The following is a 19,023-nucleotide window of genomic DNA, read 5'->3' on the forward strand; positions in this document are numbered from 1 at the left end:
TGCACTCACAGGCATTGATAAAGAGACAATAAATATATATATCTATATATAGATATATCTATATATTTTACAGTCAGTCATGGACCCCCCCCCCCCCCCCCCATCGCCCACCCCTTTACCCCCTCACTGTATATGTTTCTCTTCCCCTTTTTACCTCCTTTATGATGAATTCCCGTTCTGTTCTTTGACTATATAGAAGTGTCTAATTGTACGTCTCTAAATGTTTTGATGAATTGAACAAGGTGGACCCTCTTGTAAACAAGTGTAATGCTCAATTGGGTCGTTCCACTCACAGTTAACATGTCTTTGTATTGAGTTTGTGCTTGTAATGTACTGTAGTTCTGCAAACTGCTAATAAATATTTCAATCAATCAATCAATCAATCAATCAAAACGTATTTGGACTCTTTGAGATATAAATGAACACTCCAGATTTTGGGGCAAAACTGTGCAACGGTAGACAGGCTGACACACAAATGCACGCACGCACGCACGCACGCACGCACGCACGCATGCACGCACGCACGCACGAGCAGAAAGCGTGTCGGTGGTGTGAGAGGGCTCCGGGGGTGCTGCTGTGAGTGTGCAATTAGGGGAGGCTGGGTGTAGGCAGAGGAGGCCTGAGGAGGACGCACACTTACCCCTGTTAAGGTCTTTATGTTATGCAGTGCATTCTGGGCTTCAAGGGCGGCTTTCCTTGTGTAATATGTGACAAAACAGCAGCCTGGGGGAGAGAGAGAGAGAGAGAGAGAGGGACACAGGTAAGGAGCCAACAAAGAGATATTTACTTTCTCCACTTGGCCTTGCCGGTCGACACCATAGACGGCAGACGAACGAAATGACAAAACAACCTGATAAGAAGAGAGGAAGGAAAAAACATGTTGTTCTGGATTCACTTTGAATGGTGGTGGTAACTGCTTGAGCCTCACACACATGCGCGTACACACACACACACACACACACACACACGCACGCACGTACACGCACACACACACGGAGAGAGAGAGAGAGAGAGAGAGAGCGTGAGAAGAGGGGGCTATCTCGCCATTAATCCTTCCATAATCCCCGCAGAGGAGGAGGGCTGAAACAGTGGAGCGGTATACGTGGGGCCAGTCTCCGTCAGCCGCACAGAAAACAATCCAAACTGCACAGTCAGTCAGACACCGACGTGAGACACGGGGACATGGACTCCATTTGGGGCCTAAGCTTATCTTTTAAACCCGAAATCTCATCTACTCGATCGGCAAGCCTTTAGTCAAGACTATACTCCTCCCGAAGCGAGGAGTTACACCCGGTCAGCACTTCCGCTCTCGTGACCGCGGAACATTCTCAACCCTTTACATTCGTATAGCGAGCCACTCTGGTGGCACGCTACGAGCTTGTGTAGGTGTTCTATTTTTGAAGAATGTGTAGAAAAATGCAGCACGGATCTTTGAATATATATTCTTTCAGAAGAATTGCCTAAATGGGATAGGCAACCATCCACATATCCCAAAGTCCCTTTGATGAGGCCCACGTGCGCGAGCGTAACGCAACCGAGTCCCCCCCGAGTACCGGGGCCCGATGACTAATTGGCCCTTAGCCGAGCATTAGCAACGTGACGCGCATTTTCGAGTTGTTGCGGTGTGCGGGCCCATGCAGCCCGGCCCGGCGCATTAGCGGGGATAACTCTTAGCTTATAGCGCTAGAGCATGGCCGTTATGATGATTCCCGTGGTGCAGGATCTCTGTTTTAACATAGCCTTGGAGGCATTATGATTGGGTTGTCGGACAAAGGTGGACTTGTTGCAGAATGCTAGTGGTGTTTAATGCGGCCGGTCTGTGCGTGTGCCGGACAGGCAGAGCGCGGCCGCACTATTATCCTATACATTAAGATTCCAGTTCCACCTACTGTACTGGTGTGTTCGAGCAGGCCTCTGGTGTGGTGTGGCATTAGCCATTCCAAATGGCAACCTTATGGGGGGGGCTATAGCGCGTCGTCGGGTTATAGTGAGGGGGGAATTTACGATTCCGATGGCACTTTGCATGTGCGTGCGCATGCATACAGTACGTGGGAGGGTTGGCTTTTAGTAATACAGTGCGGCGTTGGCGATTCCGCGAGCATAGAGTGTATTATTATTATATATTATATACTGTATGTGTATGGGAGAGGGTTGGCTGTGTGTTGTCATTCCCGTGGTGTAGCGCGGGGCCTGAGAGGCTCAGCCATGCAGCATGTGGCAGAATGTCCCAGGTGGTGGGCTGTCAAGACGAGGAACAAAGGGCAAAGAGTGGACCTCACATGCACACGCGTACGTACGTACGTACGTATGCACGCACGCACGCACGCACAAGCGCACACGCACGCGCACACACACACACACACACACACACACACACACACACACACACACACACACACACGCTTCTGCAGATAGTGCTTCACCTATTTAAGAGTCAATGCACTCCCAGGCTCAACACACAGCAGTGGCCAGAGCCAATGAGAATATATTATGTGTTCACGTTTAAGTGTGGCTTTCTCTATATGTTACGAAAACAGCGTCTCGGCAACAACAACAACCTTCCAGCCAAAACGTATATATATATATATATTAACCCATTCTGAACGGGAACCCATTTTGGTATTAGCATCATGTTATGCTTTAGCTATTGAAAAATAGCAGATCTACAAGCTCATAGCGCGCCACCGAGTGGCGCGCTACGAGCGGCGCGCTACGAGCTTGTAGGTCTGCTATTTTTGAAAAATCGAAGAGCGACTGACATTCTTTTAGAATCTGATCTCAGGTCAGAAGAATGGGTTAATCAGACCAGTGTGTGTCCTAGTGGAAACCTCGTATGAATCTGATCTCAGCTCAGAATGGGTTAAAAAAATAAAGCAATACTGCATATGAACCACATATAAAAGCCGCGGGCGGGCACACTGCGCCCGCGAGAGAGACAGGTCTCTACACGGAGGGAAGCGAACGGGAGGACTATTGGCATGCAGTATAGCAGCCTGTGTGGATGCTTTGGACAGGCCGAGGCCGTGCGTGTCGATATGTGGCAAGAACACCACTTGTCTGCCGTGCTCCCAGACACACACACAGCAAGTTAAACCTGGCCCCCATTGTTGTCTCCATAGGGGGGAGTATGTTTTGCACTCCGTCCGTGTGTCCTTCCGTGTGTGTGTGTGTGTGTGTCCTTCCGTCCGTCCGTCCGTGTGTGTGTGTGTGTGTGTGTGTGTGTGTCCGTCCGTCCGTTATCAGCTAATCTCCGGCACCGTTGGCCCGATCCATGCCAAACTTTGCACACACACTCCCTGGATGCCAACGACGAACCTCTGCCCCAAGATATTCCTCAACGGCCTGTTATGGCGCCACCAGGAGGCCACAACCTGACCTGACCTGCCCTGGTGGAGACCTATGTGCCAATGGGCACTTTATCACATCACATGTGATCCAAAGTCCCATGCAGAAAGGCTGCATGGCCAACGGTGAAGCTGCCTGCTGCAGCCGGGGTTTAACGTTGAGCACTTCCACATATTGGGCACCACATGTTGGTGTATAGGGTTAAAAATGCGGAAGTAGGGGGGCACGGTGGCACAGTCGGTATAGTGCTGTCGCCTCACAGCTAGAAGGTCCTGGGTTCGATTCCCCGCTGGGGACGCTGTGGGCGCTGGGGGGGTGGGCGTGCTCTCTCCTCCGCGTCATCAGTGCCCATACCCGAAGGCGGGGTTGGCGAAAGGGTCTTTCTGTGTGGAGTTTGCATTGTTCTCCCAGTGTCCCCTAGGGTAGGTACCCTCACAAAAAACATGCAGTAATCCTGGTCTCTAAACTGCCTCCCCCTGGCCAGCCGGGACGCCTGATGGAGGGGAAAGGAACTGGTTGGAATAACGTGTTACTTCCACGCGCTACGTCCAACCAGGGAAACTCCCCCCCTGTCAGGTGAAAAGGAGCAACTTGGACACTCATGCATGAAGGAAGCATGAGTTCAAGTCCGTTGCTCTCCCCAGGTTGGCGGAGGCCGGGTGTGTGTAGAGCCCAGGATCACATTAGATAATTGACACAGGGGTGGAAAAATGAGTTACAAAATCATGGGATAAAAATTAATTAAAAAAAAGTAGAGCGTTCTTCTGGTTGCTCCAAAACGCCACTGAGCAACTTCCATCAAAATGAACAGCAGGGGGGCGTGGCAGTCCGCCCTCTTTACAAAACTATGATGTGATGATGTGAGTCACTACGCTACGCAGCCAGGCACAGTGATCCTCATATAAGTCCTATAATATAGTCTATGACTGTGCGATGCACACGCATGCAGTTACTTTCAAATCTCGTAGTGTGTGCACGTTTGAGATTACAGAGAGGACAATCGTGTAAGATATGTGCAGGATGATGCAACGCACGATTAGGACACCAGCTTAACCCATTCTGACCTGAGATCAGATTCTAAAAAAATGTCAGTCGCTCTTCGATTTTTCAAAAATAGCAGACCTACAAGCTCGTATCGCGCCACTCGGTGGCGCGATACGAGCTTGTAGATCTGCTATTTTTAAATAGCTAAAGCATAACATGATGCTAACACCAAAATGGGTTCCCGTTCAGAATGGGTTAAACCCTTTATTCCTCGTGGTATACGACAATGACTGAGGATAGTTGATCTGCAAGCTCACAGGTTGGTATGTAGTGATGCGACGCATTGTGACATTGTGAGCTTACAGATGTGTGTGCTCCTCCTCTAAACACAAACATTTAACCAGAAGGCTGAGATATGGCTCAGAGCAGAGAGATAGTGTCTGCTGCTGGAGTTGTTTTGCAAAGGAACACACACACACACACACACACACACACAAACCCACTGTAAGAGGGGGGCGATGCATAATACATCCATGCGTGTGCGTGCGTGTCTGTGTTTGCGTGCGTGCGTGCGTGCGTGCGTGCGTGCGTGCGTGCGTGCGTCTGTCTGTGGCTATGCCCGTGTATGTTTCATGTGTATTCCACGTGTGCTCGAACACTGGTGTGTGATTGGATGGATGTTTGAGAGAGAGAGCAAAAGAAAAAGAGGAATAAAGAAAATAAAACCCAGAGAATAACAGAGGCTGTGAATGGAATAGGAAGCAGCCCTGCAGGGAGCTGCCCCGGATTCATAAATGCTTCATGGTGACTGAAGTAGGCCTTTGACTGGCTGAAAGGCCTCCCCCGTCCCCCCGTCCCCCCCGCCCCCCGCCGCGGCCCATGAGGCAGGGGTCAACCCAACCAACCCAACAGACCGCAGGTCAACGCTGGCTTCCCAGGCCGGGTCAGAGGAGGTGATGAGCGCCGCCCGGGAACCCCCTTTTGGTGTTTTAAAGCATTCTGACCTGAGATCAGATTCATACGAGGTTTCCACTGGACACACGCTGGTCTGATTAACCCATTCTGACCTGAGATCAGATTCTAAAAAATGTCAGTCGTTCTTCGATTTTTTTTCAAAAATAGCAGATCTACAAACTCATAGCGCGCCACTCGGTGGCGCAATATAATAATAATAATAATAATATTTATTATATGTGTGCAAAGTTTGTGTGCAAAGTTTGGCATGGATATATATTATATAATAATATAATAAACTTTAGCTATTGAAAATAGCTCAAAATAGCTCATAGCGTGGCACCGAGTGCCGCGCTATGAGCTATTTTGAAGCTTGTATGAGGTTGCAGGTCTGCTAGCGCGAAAAGGTGGCGCAAATCTTTGAATGTATATTTTCTTAGGGACGTTTTTAACTCAAATCTTTGCTTCTGAGGGGGTCAGAAGCATATAATACATATAAATATACATAGAAAAATACATAAAATGCTAGTGCTCCTTGACATGAAATAATTTGAGAACCACTGACATAGAAACATGAGGTTTTTAACCCTGTGAGAACCGCTGACATAGAAACATGAGGTTTTTCAAGAAACCTGTCATGATTTAGAGAAGACATCCTCGGGTCTAAATGGAAAGAATGGCCGGCAGGGCTTGGCGAGGTAAAGACTAAAGACGCTAAATAGGCTCTATGCACGGCAGACATATCGCCACGATATTGCGTTTTCGTCACATAATTCCCATCACACACCCCATGGCGAGCCCCCAGGTCACATGATGACATCATCAGCCCCCATGGTCACCCCAGGCAAGTTGGAGCCCGCTGCAGTGGTGTCCTCCGATCCCAACTTAATCCCAATTTTCTCAAAATGAGTTGGCAGACTCTTCACATACTAGAGCATATGTCTGAAATAAGTGTCAGAGCTGAAATTGACATGTAAATATGAAATAAATGCTTAGACATGTAGCTATAGGTGTAATGTTAGAGACCACAGAAGTCAACCTTTCAAGCCTGTTTTCTCAACTCGCTGTTTTCTGCAAGACATTACTCTATGAGCCATATCTCCAAAACCGCTGGGTCAGACCAATATGTCAATTTGACATATTGTCCATATGATTCCATGCTTTCACATGACATGGAACAAACATATTGTCCATATGATTCCATGCTTTCACATGACATGGAACCAAACGTTCAAACACAAATCCAATGGCAGTCCCTCAGTCAAATTTGGATACAAATGAAACCACGGACAGGTTCATTTGGTTCCATTCGTTACACTCTCAGAGTTATGGGGGTCCTTTTGAAATATATATTTTTTGAGAACCACACTGTTACTTACGGGGCATTACCAACAGTAACAGAGAAGATAGGTTAACCCATTCTGACCTGAGATCAGATTCATACGAGGTTTCCACTGGACACACACACTGGTCTGATTAACCCATTCTGACCCGAGATCAGATTAAAAAAAATGTCAGTCGTTCTTCGATTTTTCAAAAATAGCAGACCTACAAGCTTGTGAGCTTGTAGAAAAGCTTGTAGAAAAGCTTGTACTGTCGGGAAAACCAACGCACGGGCATCGCTCGACATACGTGGACGTACTAAAGAAAGATGCTGGTGCAGAAAGCACAAATGAGCTGGGCAGATGCATTATGGGGAACCGAGAGAGATGACTGGAGAGGAGACGCCGTCTGAGGACGTCGTATAGAGAGACTAAATACTGTGCTACGCTAATATGTCCCGCCGAGGCCGAGACGTATGGGCTGTTCAGAAGGACAGCGGCGCAGAAGGATATCTGGCACTTTATACTTCTGGTTCAGAGGAGCCTTCAGGCCCGGGGGCAACCCTATACAGCGCCCTATAGAGCCTTCTAGTGTTAGCAACTATCTCATCAGCCATAACTTCCCCACTCACTCTTGTCTCTGGACCCCCATGAGACAGTGGGGGTCCACTGATGATGTGTCCAGGTTTGTGTTGACGTATTGATTACTGGATGGAACACATACTGTATGTATAGCCTTAACCCATTCTGACCGGGCACCCATTTTGGTGTCAGCATCATGTCATGCTTTAGCTATTTAAAAATAGCAGATCTACAAGCTCATATCGCGCCACCGAGTGGCGCGATACGAGCTTGTAGGTTTGCTATTTTTTTTTTTTATCGAAGAACGACTGACAATTTTAGAATCTGATCTCAGGTCAGAATGGGTTAATCAGACCAGTGTGTGTCCAGTGGAAACCTCGTATGAATCTGATCTCAGGTCAGAATGGGTTCATCAGACCAGTGTGTGTCCAGTGGAAAACCTCGTATGAATCTGATCTCAGGTCAGAATGGGTTAAAGGAAGAGGTTCCAATTCCTTCTTTCCATTCATGGCTGTTGTGCATATAGAGCTATTAGAGCCGGCCTTATTGGCTCCATAGTCGAGAGAGCAGAGTGAGAGCATGGTTTATTAATGGGGGGGGGCTTAGAGAGAGAGAGAGAGAGAGAGAGAGAGAGAGAGAGAGAGAGAGAGAGAGAGAGAGAGAGAGAGAAAGAGAGAGGGAGGGAATGAGAGAGAATAGTGATGAGTGTGTGTGTGTGTGTGTGTGTGTGTGTGTGTGCGTGTGTGCGTGCGTGCGTGCGTAAAAATGATAAAATTAAAATGAAATGCACCTGTCCTACACTGTTCAGCTTCTGACATACCAACATGTGCGCCAATGGTTACACTATTTAGATGACGACCGGCGTGCGGGGTCAGTTGATGATGTCGGTTATTGACTCAGAGGCCCTGCACCTGAACCTGTAGAGCCTGCATACTGTACATAAGGTTGCACAGTATATACAGTAGCACAGCAGAGCAGGTATACAGTAGGTATACCCCCGACACCCGACTTGCACTGGAGCTTCTTGCAACAACTCTCAGCAACAACCTGAGAACCTCATACAGTCAGTCAAATAAATACTAGGCCACTGTGAGTCGTCTGACGCTGCTTTGTCTGTACCAACAAAAATAAAAACATTCCAAAGCATGATGCAACGGCAAGATCTGTATCCGATTGTGTTTAGACATTATACTATAGCTCCAACATGGTGAAGGGAATGCAGTTCGGGACGGCGGACATTTGGTTGGCGATTCTTTTCCGATTCGGTTTGAGAACTGTTACACTCCTGCTCTTTAGCCCATCATCGGGGGCGGCTGTGGCTCAGGAGGTAGAGCAGGTCGTCCAATGATCCGTGGGTCGGCGGTTCGAATCCCGGCTCCTCCTACTGTCTACGTGTCGAAGTGTCCTTGGGGCGCAAGACACTGAACCCCAAATTGCTCCCGATGTGCTGGTTGGTGCCTTGCATGGCTTCCGCCGCAATCGGTGTATGAATGTGTGTGTGAATGTGTGTGAATGTAATGCACAATCTATGTAAAGCGCCTTGGATAAAGGCGCTATATAAATGCACCATTTACCATTTACCACATCCCAGTACCCCTCCATGGGCCATGGTGGGATGTGAACTGAGGGCCCCCCATCCCAGCACCCCTCCATGGGCTATAGTGTGAACCCCCCCCCCCCTTCTCCTCCAGCCCTTGGGGCTCCACTCAACTGCTGACCCACATTAACTGCACTCTACTCAGTCTACTGCAATTACTGCTCACACAGCCCTCTGGGTGGCATGGGACATACACTACTGTAGTCTCTCTCTCTCGTCCTGACATTGACTGACAACGCTGGGAGAAAGGCGGAGAAATATACTGTGCATTAAGATTCCGACAGTAATTAGAACAGCGGTCAGGCATTACAAGAAAAGGGAGCGGGCGATACACAGAACATAATCCATGCGTGTACAAATGTAACCAAATGTACCCTTCTGGGTCCCTTTACTTATACATCCTGTGCCACAAAAAACAGGCACAAACATTCCTTTGTCCCGGTCTCTATTCACACACTGAATGCTGCTGTGGGTAGATCGAGGATATAACCTTATGATGAGCAGTTTTACTTTTCACTGTATTATCTTGTGCCTATGTCTATGCACACGCACTTTTATGACCTATCGCATAGCACTTTAAACGCCTGCACTTTAATGGTTGTGTGCACCTTTTACTCTGGTATCCGCTATGTGAACTGTTTGTTGTCTGTACTGTTTCATTCATTGTTTAATGTACTGTCTATGCTGCAACACAATTTGCCCTTCAGGGACACTAAATAAACTTGAACCTTGAACCTTGAACATCTGTATATACACTCTTAAGTAGGGATGGAGCTCGTTAATTCTTTATTGATAACGATCACTTATCGATCAGGCTTATCGAGCCGGGTTCTTATCGAGCCCACTGTCGAGCATTTTCTATTATTTTGTGGAAAGACAGGAGACAATACATTATGAACAGAACCAGTATCTTTTACTAGGGCCTTCAAATACAGTACATTTCTAACAGGCAATTGACCTTTTTACCAAAATGATATTAAAGAAACTGTTAAACTTCAAAGTGTTATTGCGTTTACCCTGGCAGCACTGATTGGCAGGTATCAATACACTTTTAGACCGACATGTTTGTGCCAGCGTGGATGATTACATGTATTTCCTGATCGCCCCTTGCCATGATCGTTTGAACGTGACGTCACGGGCCGCTATGCTCCATAACAGGCTTGATAAGTCCCAATAAAATGTATTGATAACGTGGTACTCAATGAGCTTGTTATCGGATTGTATCGGGTATCGGTTATCGAGCTCCGTCCCTACTCTTAACCCATTCGGCATGGGCGGGAACCCCTTTTGGTGTTAGCATTGTGTTGTGCTTTAGCTATTGAAAAATAGCAGATCTACAAGCTCATATCGCGCCACTGAGTGGCGCGATACGAGCTTGTAGGTCTGCTATTTTTGAAACATCGAAGAATGACTGACACAGAAACATAGCTTTTTCAGAAAACCGTCAGGATGTAGAAGACATTTTTAGAATCTGATCTCAGGTCAGACCGTCAGAGTTAAACTATAACACTGAGGATTACAGTGTATGGACCGACGACATGACTTAAAACGACGCTGCATTCCTGGAAAACGACTGGCTGGCCGTTCTAATCCCGTTTCCACAGGACCCACTCCGGCTCTCAGCCCTCCAGAGGTGTAATTTTTTTTATATACGATCGACGAGTTATACTTTGGTGGAGGAGCACCACTCCACCAATGTCACCCTGCAAATCCCCCCCTCCATCCCTCCCTCCCTGGCTCCCTGGCTGCAGCACACATGAGCAACATTCTGGAATCAAAGCTGCCTTCTGGCCGACCCCCAGCACTTTAGAAAGAAAGATCCCCGAGCCCAGAAAAAAGATTCCAGCCTCACTCTGTGCTGCTGAACCCGGCGACCGACTGAGTACTGAGGCATGCGAAAGAGTTTGAGCACGCACGCAACGCACGCAACGCACGCAACGCATGCACGCACGCACACAACGCACGCAACGCACACACGCAACGCACGCACACACGCAACGCAACGCAACGCAACGCAACGCAACGCAACGCACGCACAAACAAATGTGACAATCCCCTATCCCATTTAAATCCACCTGCTAGTGTGGCTCTCTCTAATTGGGCCTGGGGTTGTCTGCTAACAAAGCTAACGTCTTGTTAAGCCAATATAATTGGCTGGTTTGCTTTGGGGGAAAGAATGAAATAAATAAGCTGCGCGTCTTGGGGTCGGCCCCGGCCTCAGCTGAATCCATTAAAGCAGATAATTGCCTTGGACGTTAAGCAAAGCATCGAGCGGGAGAATATATGCAGTTGGCTTGTAATTTCACAGCGAACGTCTGCATTGGAACTGGACGGCAGGAAGCTGCTGGATACACCAGGAAAACTCTGGAAGAGACGTGTGTGTGTGTGTGTGTGTGTGTGTGTGTGTGTGCGTGCGCGAGCGCATGCGTGTGCGTGTGTGTTGCGCATACGTGTTCAGTGTGACTGAACACATTTCTTTGTCTAAATGTGCTTGAATTCCTGTGTGCGAGACTGTGTGTGTGTGTGTGTGTGTGTGTGTGTGTGTGTGTGTGTGTGTGTGTGTGTGTGTGTGTGTGTGTGTGTGTGTGTGTGTGTGTGTGTGTGTGTGTGTGTGTGCGTGTGTGCGTCCAAATAGACACACATTAGTTACTCAAAGCTTGAAATTATTTTTGCAATTGTTCCACTCAGAACAATTGAATCACAGAAATTGAATTATATATTGCAGCTGTTTTTTGCGTTCAAGAAATAGCTTTCCTGAGCAATAAAACTCTGGATCATCTCGTTGCTTTCTCATTGCTTTCCCATATGTTTTCCACGAGACAAGACTGAACTATCTCTACAGCATACTCCAACTTGCTGTCAGACGTCTATTAAGATTAGTGTCGTCGTCGTCCCCCCATTCGAAAATGTTTTGCCTTTTTTTTTTACCCCTTCATAAAATATCGACAGCATGCATTTCTCACCTTCTTTCCTCTCAACTGCAGCACTGACACACAGCATTGTATGAGTGTGTGCGTGCGCGCGTGCATGCGTGCGTGCGACTGATGGAACTGCCCATCTGTCAGTTCAAAAATAAAACCCATTCTACAAGCTCATAGCATGCCCCCGACTGGCGCGCTACGAGCTTGTAGGTCTGCTATTTTAGAAAAATCGTGAAAATGTGGCACAAATCTTTGAATATATATATTCTTTCAGTGTGAACGTTTATTTTACTTCGACGTCGGGCCTAAATGGTATGTAATACTCAGCCCTATCTGTCAGTTCAAAATCATTCCATTTCTCTCTTAACACCACTTCTCAGCACATTCTCTCATCTGTTGATCTCCTCAATGCATTCCACACATCTCTGTCCGTGCTCGACCAAAGATCACCTTCACATTTGACGTGTGTGTTTGCTGATGCCTGAAGGAAGTAGAGTCACGACTCACGTGTGAAGGGGGCTCGTCCAAAACCCACCTTTTGGCACGAGTGCATGCAGAGTACACAGTGAGCACACGCAGACTACACACCGGGCATCGCCCGCAAAACGACGCAATGCGATCGACACGACCGGTGATCGATGTGTCCGCGAAGGACGCCAAAACGAAGCCGATGTGTTTAACCCATTCTGACCTGAGATCAGATTCATACGAGGTTTCCACTGGACACACACTGGTCTGATTAACCCATTCTGACCTGAGATCAGATTCTAAAAATCGTTCTTCGATTTTTCAAAAATAGCAGACCTACAAGCTCGTATCGCGCCACTCGGTGGCGCGATATGAGCTTGTAGATCTGCTATTTTTCAATAGCTAAAGCATGACATGATGCCAACACCAAAATGGGTGCCCGGTCAGAATGGGTTAACACGAATGACGAATGATTCAGACGCCATGGCGCGTGTTGTGCAGCAAAAGATGCGCCGCAAATGATGCAGTGCAATGTTGACACTCATACTAACAAAGAAGACTTAAGGCCTCTTGCTAGAGCGCTATAGTGCTAAATGCGTAGGGTGGACTGCATCAGGACCATTCAAAGCGCTATAGTGCTAAATGCGTAGGGTGGACTGCATCAGGACCATTCAAAGCGCCCACAGACCCCTGTAGGGTGGACTGCATCAGGACCATTCAAAGCGCCCACAGACCCCTGTAGGGTGGACTGCATCAGGACCATTCAAAGCGCCCACAGACCCCTGCTGTAGGGTGGACTGCATCAGGACCATTCAAAGCGCCCACAGACCCCTGTAGGGTGGACTGCATCAGGACCATTCAAAGGGTGGACTGCATCAGGACCATTCAAAGCGCCCACAGACCCCTGTAGGGTGGACTGCATCAGGACCATTCAAAGCGCCCACAGACCCCTGTAGGGTGGACTGCATCAGGACCATTCAAAGCGCCCACAGACCCCTGTAGGGTGGACTGCATCAGGACCATTCAAAGGGTGGACTACATCAGGACCATTCAAAGCGCCCACAGACCCCTGTAGGGTGGACTGCATCAGGACCATTCAAAGGGTGGACTGCATCAGGACCATTCAAAGCGCCCACAGACCCCTGTAGGGTGGACTGCATCAGGACCATTCAAAGCGCCCACAGACCCCTGTAGGGTGGACTGCATCAGGACCATTCAAAGCGCCCACAGACCCCTGTAGGGTGGACTGCATCAGGACCATTCAAAGCGCCCACAGACCCCTGCTGTAGGGTGGACTGCATCAGGACCATTCAAAGGGTGGACTACATCAGGACCATTCAAAGCGCCCACAGACCCCTGTAGGGTGGACTGCATCAGGACCATTCAAAGGGTGGACTGCATCAGGACCATTCAAAGCGCCCACAGACCCCTGTAGGGTGGACTGCATCAGGACCATTCAAAGCGCCCACAGACCCCTGTAGGGTGGACTGCATCAGGACCATTCAAAGCGCCCACAGACCCCTGTAGGGTGGACTGCATCAGGACCATTCAAAGCGCCCACAGACCCCTGCTGTAGGGTGGACTGCATCAGGACCATTCAAAGGGTGGACTACATCAGGACCATTCAAAGCGCCCACAGACCCCTGTAGGGTGGACTGCATCAGGACCATTCAAAGGGTGGACTGCATCAGGACCATTCAAAGCGCCCACAGACCCCTGTAGGGTGGACTGCATCAGGACCATTCAAAGCGCCCACAGACCCCTGTAGGGTGGACTGCATCAGGACCATTCAAAGCGCCCACAGACCCCTGTAGGGTGGACTGCATCAGGACCATTCAAAGCGCCCACAGACCCCTGTAGGGTGGACTGCATCAGGACCATTCAAAGCGCCCACAGACCCCTGTAGGGTGGACTGCATCAGGACCATTCAAAGCGCCCACAGACCCCTGTAGGGTGGACTGCATCAGGACCATTCAAAGCGCCCACAGACCCCTGTAGGGTGGACTGCATCAGGACCATTCAAAGCGCCCACAGACCCCTGCTGTAGGGTGGACTGCATCAGGACCATTCAAAGCGCCCACAGACCCCTGGTGTGAGGAAGGGTGCAGACGAGGCCAGGCGGAACGCCAGAGACTCCAGAGTGTTTACGTTAGATCAGAGGAAATAACAGCTGTCGAAAGCTCGGCGAATAAAACAAGGCAGGTATAAGGGGCCAATCAAATGGTCCATTTGCTCTTAAAACACTCCGTCTTGCAGGAAGGAAGGGGAGCTGGGAGGGGCAGGCGCTTAAGAAGGGGAGCTGGGAGGGGCAGGCGCTTAAGAAGGGGAGCTGGGAGGGGCAGGCGCTTAAGAAGGGGAGCTGGGAGGGGCAGGCGCTTAATAAGGGGAGCTGGGAGGGGCAGGCGCTTAAGAAGGGGAGCTGGGAGGGGCAGGCGCTTAAGAAGGGGAGCTGGGAGGGGCAGGCGCTTAAGAAGGGGAGCTGGGAGGGGCAGGCGCTTAAGAAGGGGAGCTGGGAGGGGCAGGCGCTTAAGAAGGGGAGCTGGGAGGGGCAGGCGCTTAAGAAGGGGAGCTGGGAGGGGCAGGCGCTTAAGAAGTGATAGGAAAAGCTGCCGTTGGTGGAAAATGACATAGGTGTGTTCTTCTTCCGACGAGAAGAGGCAGTGAGTGATACTGAGCCACGAACAACAACTCATTTAAGAGCCCCAAGACAGAGAGAGAGAGAGAGAGAGAGAGAGAGAGAGAGAGAGAGAGTGAGATAGAGAGAGAGAGAGAGAGACAGAGAGAGAGAGAGAGAGAGAGAGAGAGAGAGAGAGAGAGAGAGAGGGAGAGAGAGAGAGAGAGAGAGAGACAGAGAGAGAGAGAGAGGTTGTTGATGGAGGAGAACATATCTGTGACCTTCTACTTTATCCTTCTTCAAAGCAGAACAGAGCAGATTGAAACTATAGAAGAGGAGAAAGTCATTGGAAGGGTACGAACATGCACGCACGGGACGCACGGCACGCACGCACGGCACGACACGCACGCACGCACGGCACGCACGCACAAACGCACGGGACGCACGCACGCACGCAGAAAACAGAAAACATGTGACAGTGTTGGAGGTGCATGTGCAAAAACAAGGTGATTGGGTTTGATGGGAGCCTGCTTTGTGATACAACTCCCTCCCTGACAGAGACACAGTGGAGGAGAAAAACCTGAGAGAGAGACAGAGAGACAGAGAGAGAGAGAGAGAGAGAGAGAGAGAGACACATACAGACAGACAGACAGACAGACAGACAGACAGACGGTGCGCTCCTACTCTTCAAAATATAATCTGATTCAGTCATTTGTTTGACAGACACGTTTCCAACAATACTTGTGCCAGCCCACCTGTCTCTCTCTCTCTCTCTCTCTCTCTCTCTCTGTGCATCCCTCCATCCTCCCACACCGTCACATCTGGAGTGTCATCAGCCTTCCACTTTGTGTCCCTCTGTTTGATGGCCGTTAACCCGTTCTGACCTGAGATCAGATTCTAAAAAAAATGTCTTCTACACATCCTGACAGTTTTCTGAAAAAGCCATGTTTCCGTGTCAGCCGTTCTTTTCGATTTTCCAAAAAATAGCAGACCTACAAGCTCGTAGCGCGCCACTCGGTGGCGCCCTATGAGCTTGTAGATCTGCTATTTTTCGATAGCTAAAGCATAGCATAATGCTATAACACCAAAAGGGGTTCCCCGCTCAAAATGGATTAATATGGCAGCACTATTGTCTGCCTCCTCGTCGCGCCTGTCTCTATTGTTTGGCCTCACTCCTGACAAATTCATCAAAGAGAACCGAGGGGGCGAACGTGGGGAAAGGAATTGCGGCACAGCTAATGGTGGTTTTTTTGCACAATTGACAACATAAGTCTTTGTCCCCAATATGTGTGCCGCGGAAGAATGTTTCGCCTCGTCGTCAAAACATAATTTTATACGTGCTGTGGCATTCTCGTGCAAAGCCCTGAAAGTTGAGCATAAAACAATCTTGAACATTTCAGAATATTTGTGTGTGCGTGCGCATGTATGTGCGTGTGTATGTGCGTGTGTGTGTGTGTGTGTGTCCACAATCTCCCAAACCACTGTACTGATCAGAGCCAAACTGTGTTATGTCATAGATACATCATAGATGACATATTATGTTCGACCAAGTACCACACCTCAATATCTTTTACGTTTTTATTTTTTCCTTTTTTTTCCACAAGTTCTCATTTTCAGCAACGCCCTGCACATAGAAACACACAGACACACACAGACAGACACACACATTCAAACCTGGGAGCTGACCAGTACAACCACAGTCTGATACTGTCGGCCACTAAGGCCACCCCCCCAACTGGAGCAGTTGGGGGGTTCAGTCAGGCAGTGCCTTGCTCAAGGGCACTTCAGCGGTGCTGGGTGAGTGATGACCAATCACTTCCCACCCAGAATTTTCCTGCCCGTCCGGGGAATCGAACCGGGAACCTTTCGGCAACAAGGGTGCTCCTCTAACCCTTAGGTGTGTGTGTGTGTGTGTGTGTGTGCGTGCTGTATACCTTACCTTTGCTCTGAGGGTTCTGGCTGCGGTCCGCGGAGGATGTTGATCTGGTAGACGGTGCCGTAGGGCTCAAACAGCTCTTTCAGCTCCTTGTCCGACCAGGAGCGAGGGATCTGGCCCACGAACATCTTGATGGCGTCCGGGTCCGGCTGGTCCGAGTGCTCCAGCGCCCCGTTCATCTTACCGGCCGTGCATTGCTGTGGGAGGAGGAAATGACACAGAGCTGTCAGCACATTCTGACCTGAGATCAGATTCATACGAGGTTTCCGCCGGACACACACTGGTCTGATGAACCCATTCTGACCTGAGATCAGATTCTAAAAATGTCAGTCGCTCTTCGATTTTTCAAAAATAGCAGACCTACAAGCTCGTATCGCGCCACTCGGTGGCGCGATATGAGCTTGTAGATCTGCTATTTTTAAATAGCTAAAGCATAACATGATGCTGACACCAAAATGGGTGCCCGGTCAGAATGGTTAGGCACAGAAGATGTCTTGTTTTTGAGTGGTTGCAGCCACTCCAAATCGTCTAGTCCAATGACCGCAATGTCCGTCCCTATCTATGTCCCCTATGTGCTTTTATAGGTTACCAACTGTGACACAGTGCTCTGTTGACTTGAGCTTACACTGGGCACATCTCAACCTTCTACTCAGTAACAGACACACTCAACACCTCAAGACACTCTCCCACTAGTCAGACCAGCCCACCCCACTAGTCAGACAAACACTAGTCAGACACCACTAGCACACTACTCCACACTACAGACACCCTAGTCGACACACTAGTCAGACACCCACTAGTCAGACACACACTAGTCAGACACCCACTAGTCAACACCACTAGTCATCCCCACCACTAGTCAGACACCACTAGTCAGACACCACTACCTCTCAGACAACCAATAGTCACCACCACTAGTCACTACCACTCCGAGCCTATTATCTGATCAACACACTTACCCTCCATCCTGTAGGAGAGGAATTGTTTCCAATAAGGCAACTTGCGCGTTACTTCGAATCCTTACAACATATACAGTAAAAGGATCCGTTTTGAGTGAGAACATAGACAGTAAAGGATCCGGTTGAGTGAGAAGAGACATATACAGTAAAAGGATCGGTTGAGTGAGAGACATATACAGTAAAGGATCCGGTTTTGGAGAGACATACAGAACCGTAGAAAATGATCCGGAGAGACGTTCACGACGCGATACATGCGAACGACGATGAGCCTTTTTCAACAATGCAGTGCACATTCAAGGTTTCCAAATCTTCGATAACCTGAACAGAATCCTGACTGGAGATTTCAATTGCCCTGCATGGTGAATTCCATATCCACTATAACCCTGACAGACCACATGAGGAATGGTATTCATCTCACAATGGTGGTAAAACGTGTATATACACCATTAACTATATACACCCACCATCCCAGCCATGAATAAGTTCTATTTACACAGCCTATTAATGAGCATATACCCATTCTGACCTGGATCTATAAACCCATTCAACCTGACAATCCAGACAAAGCATTTCTACTCATGCTACAGTTTCAAGTAAGTCGTTCTTCGATTTTTCAAAAATAGCAGACCTACAAGCTCGTATCGCGCCACTCGGTGGCACGATATGAGCTTGTAGATCTGCTATTTTTGAATAGCTAAAGCACGACATGATGCTAACACCAAAATGGTTCCCGTTCAGAATGGGTTACTGTATTTGTGTACGTACGAGCATGCGATACAGGATTATATATGCTGCCTGTTTTAATGTGCGCTACTGAATGTGTGTGCGCGCTAGCTCTTCTGCTTAACTGAGTGTTAACTAGATGTGTGTGTGTGGGTGTTAAGACGCAGTTGCTCTCGCTCTGCATTGGAGATTAGGTTGTATAGTGTAGAGTAGAGTAGACCCTTATGGCCTTATACGCTACACACATGCTACGATTAAGCAATCTTTTTTTGGAGAAAAAAGAAACCCAAGCATTTTCACCACTTTTATTTGACAGCTACAAGACTTTATCGCCACAAAACACGCTCGTCTGTCTTCCGCGTTCGTCGGAAAGGCCAACGTGAACTTGAACTTGAACGTGAACAAAAAAGCAAGCAGGGAAAATCTCACGAGCACAGCTCTGCAGTGGAGATGACTCCCGCACACACACGGCTATCATCAAACATCAAACACACACGCGTCTCACTGGCGCACATCATTGCTGGTGTGCGCGCGGTCCAGTCAACGGGGGGGGGGGGGGGGGGGGTGCAAACCGACTCAACACCCAAGGCAAGGTTGACCGGTGCGCCGTTTGGTTTT

The 19,023-nt window shown here is 48.8% G+C and overlaps 1 protein-coding gene across 1 annotated transcript in view; it reads right to left on the bottom strand.

The window, feature by feature from the left end:
- Positions 1–16,910, bottom strand: part of celf2 (cugbp, Elav-like family member 2) — a 98,512-nt gene extending 81,602 nt beyond the window's left edge. The window contains 3 exon segments of the mRNA XM_083757648.1: positions 641–723; positions 16,727–16,754; positions 16,756–16,910. Coding sequence (XP_083613774.1) covers positions 641–723; positions 16,727–16,754; positions 16,756–16,902 — 258 coding nt within the window. The 5' untranslated portion in view covers positions 16,903–16,910.
- Positions 16,911–19,023: the final 2,113 nt, after the last annotated feature.

This window comes from Protomyctophum parallelum (assembly GCF_964188405.1).
Source record: "Protomyctophum parallelum genome assembly, chromosome: 22".
Lineage (NCBI taxonomy): Eukaryota > Metazoa > Chordata > Actinopteri > Myctophiformes > Myctophidae > Protomyctophum > Protomyctophum parallelum.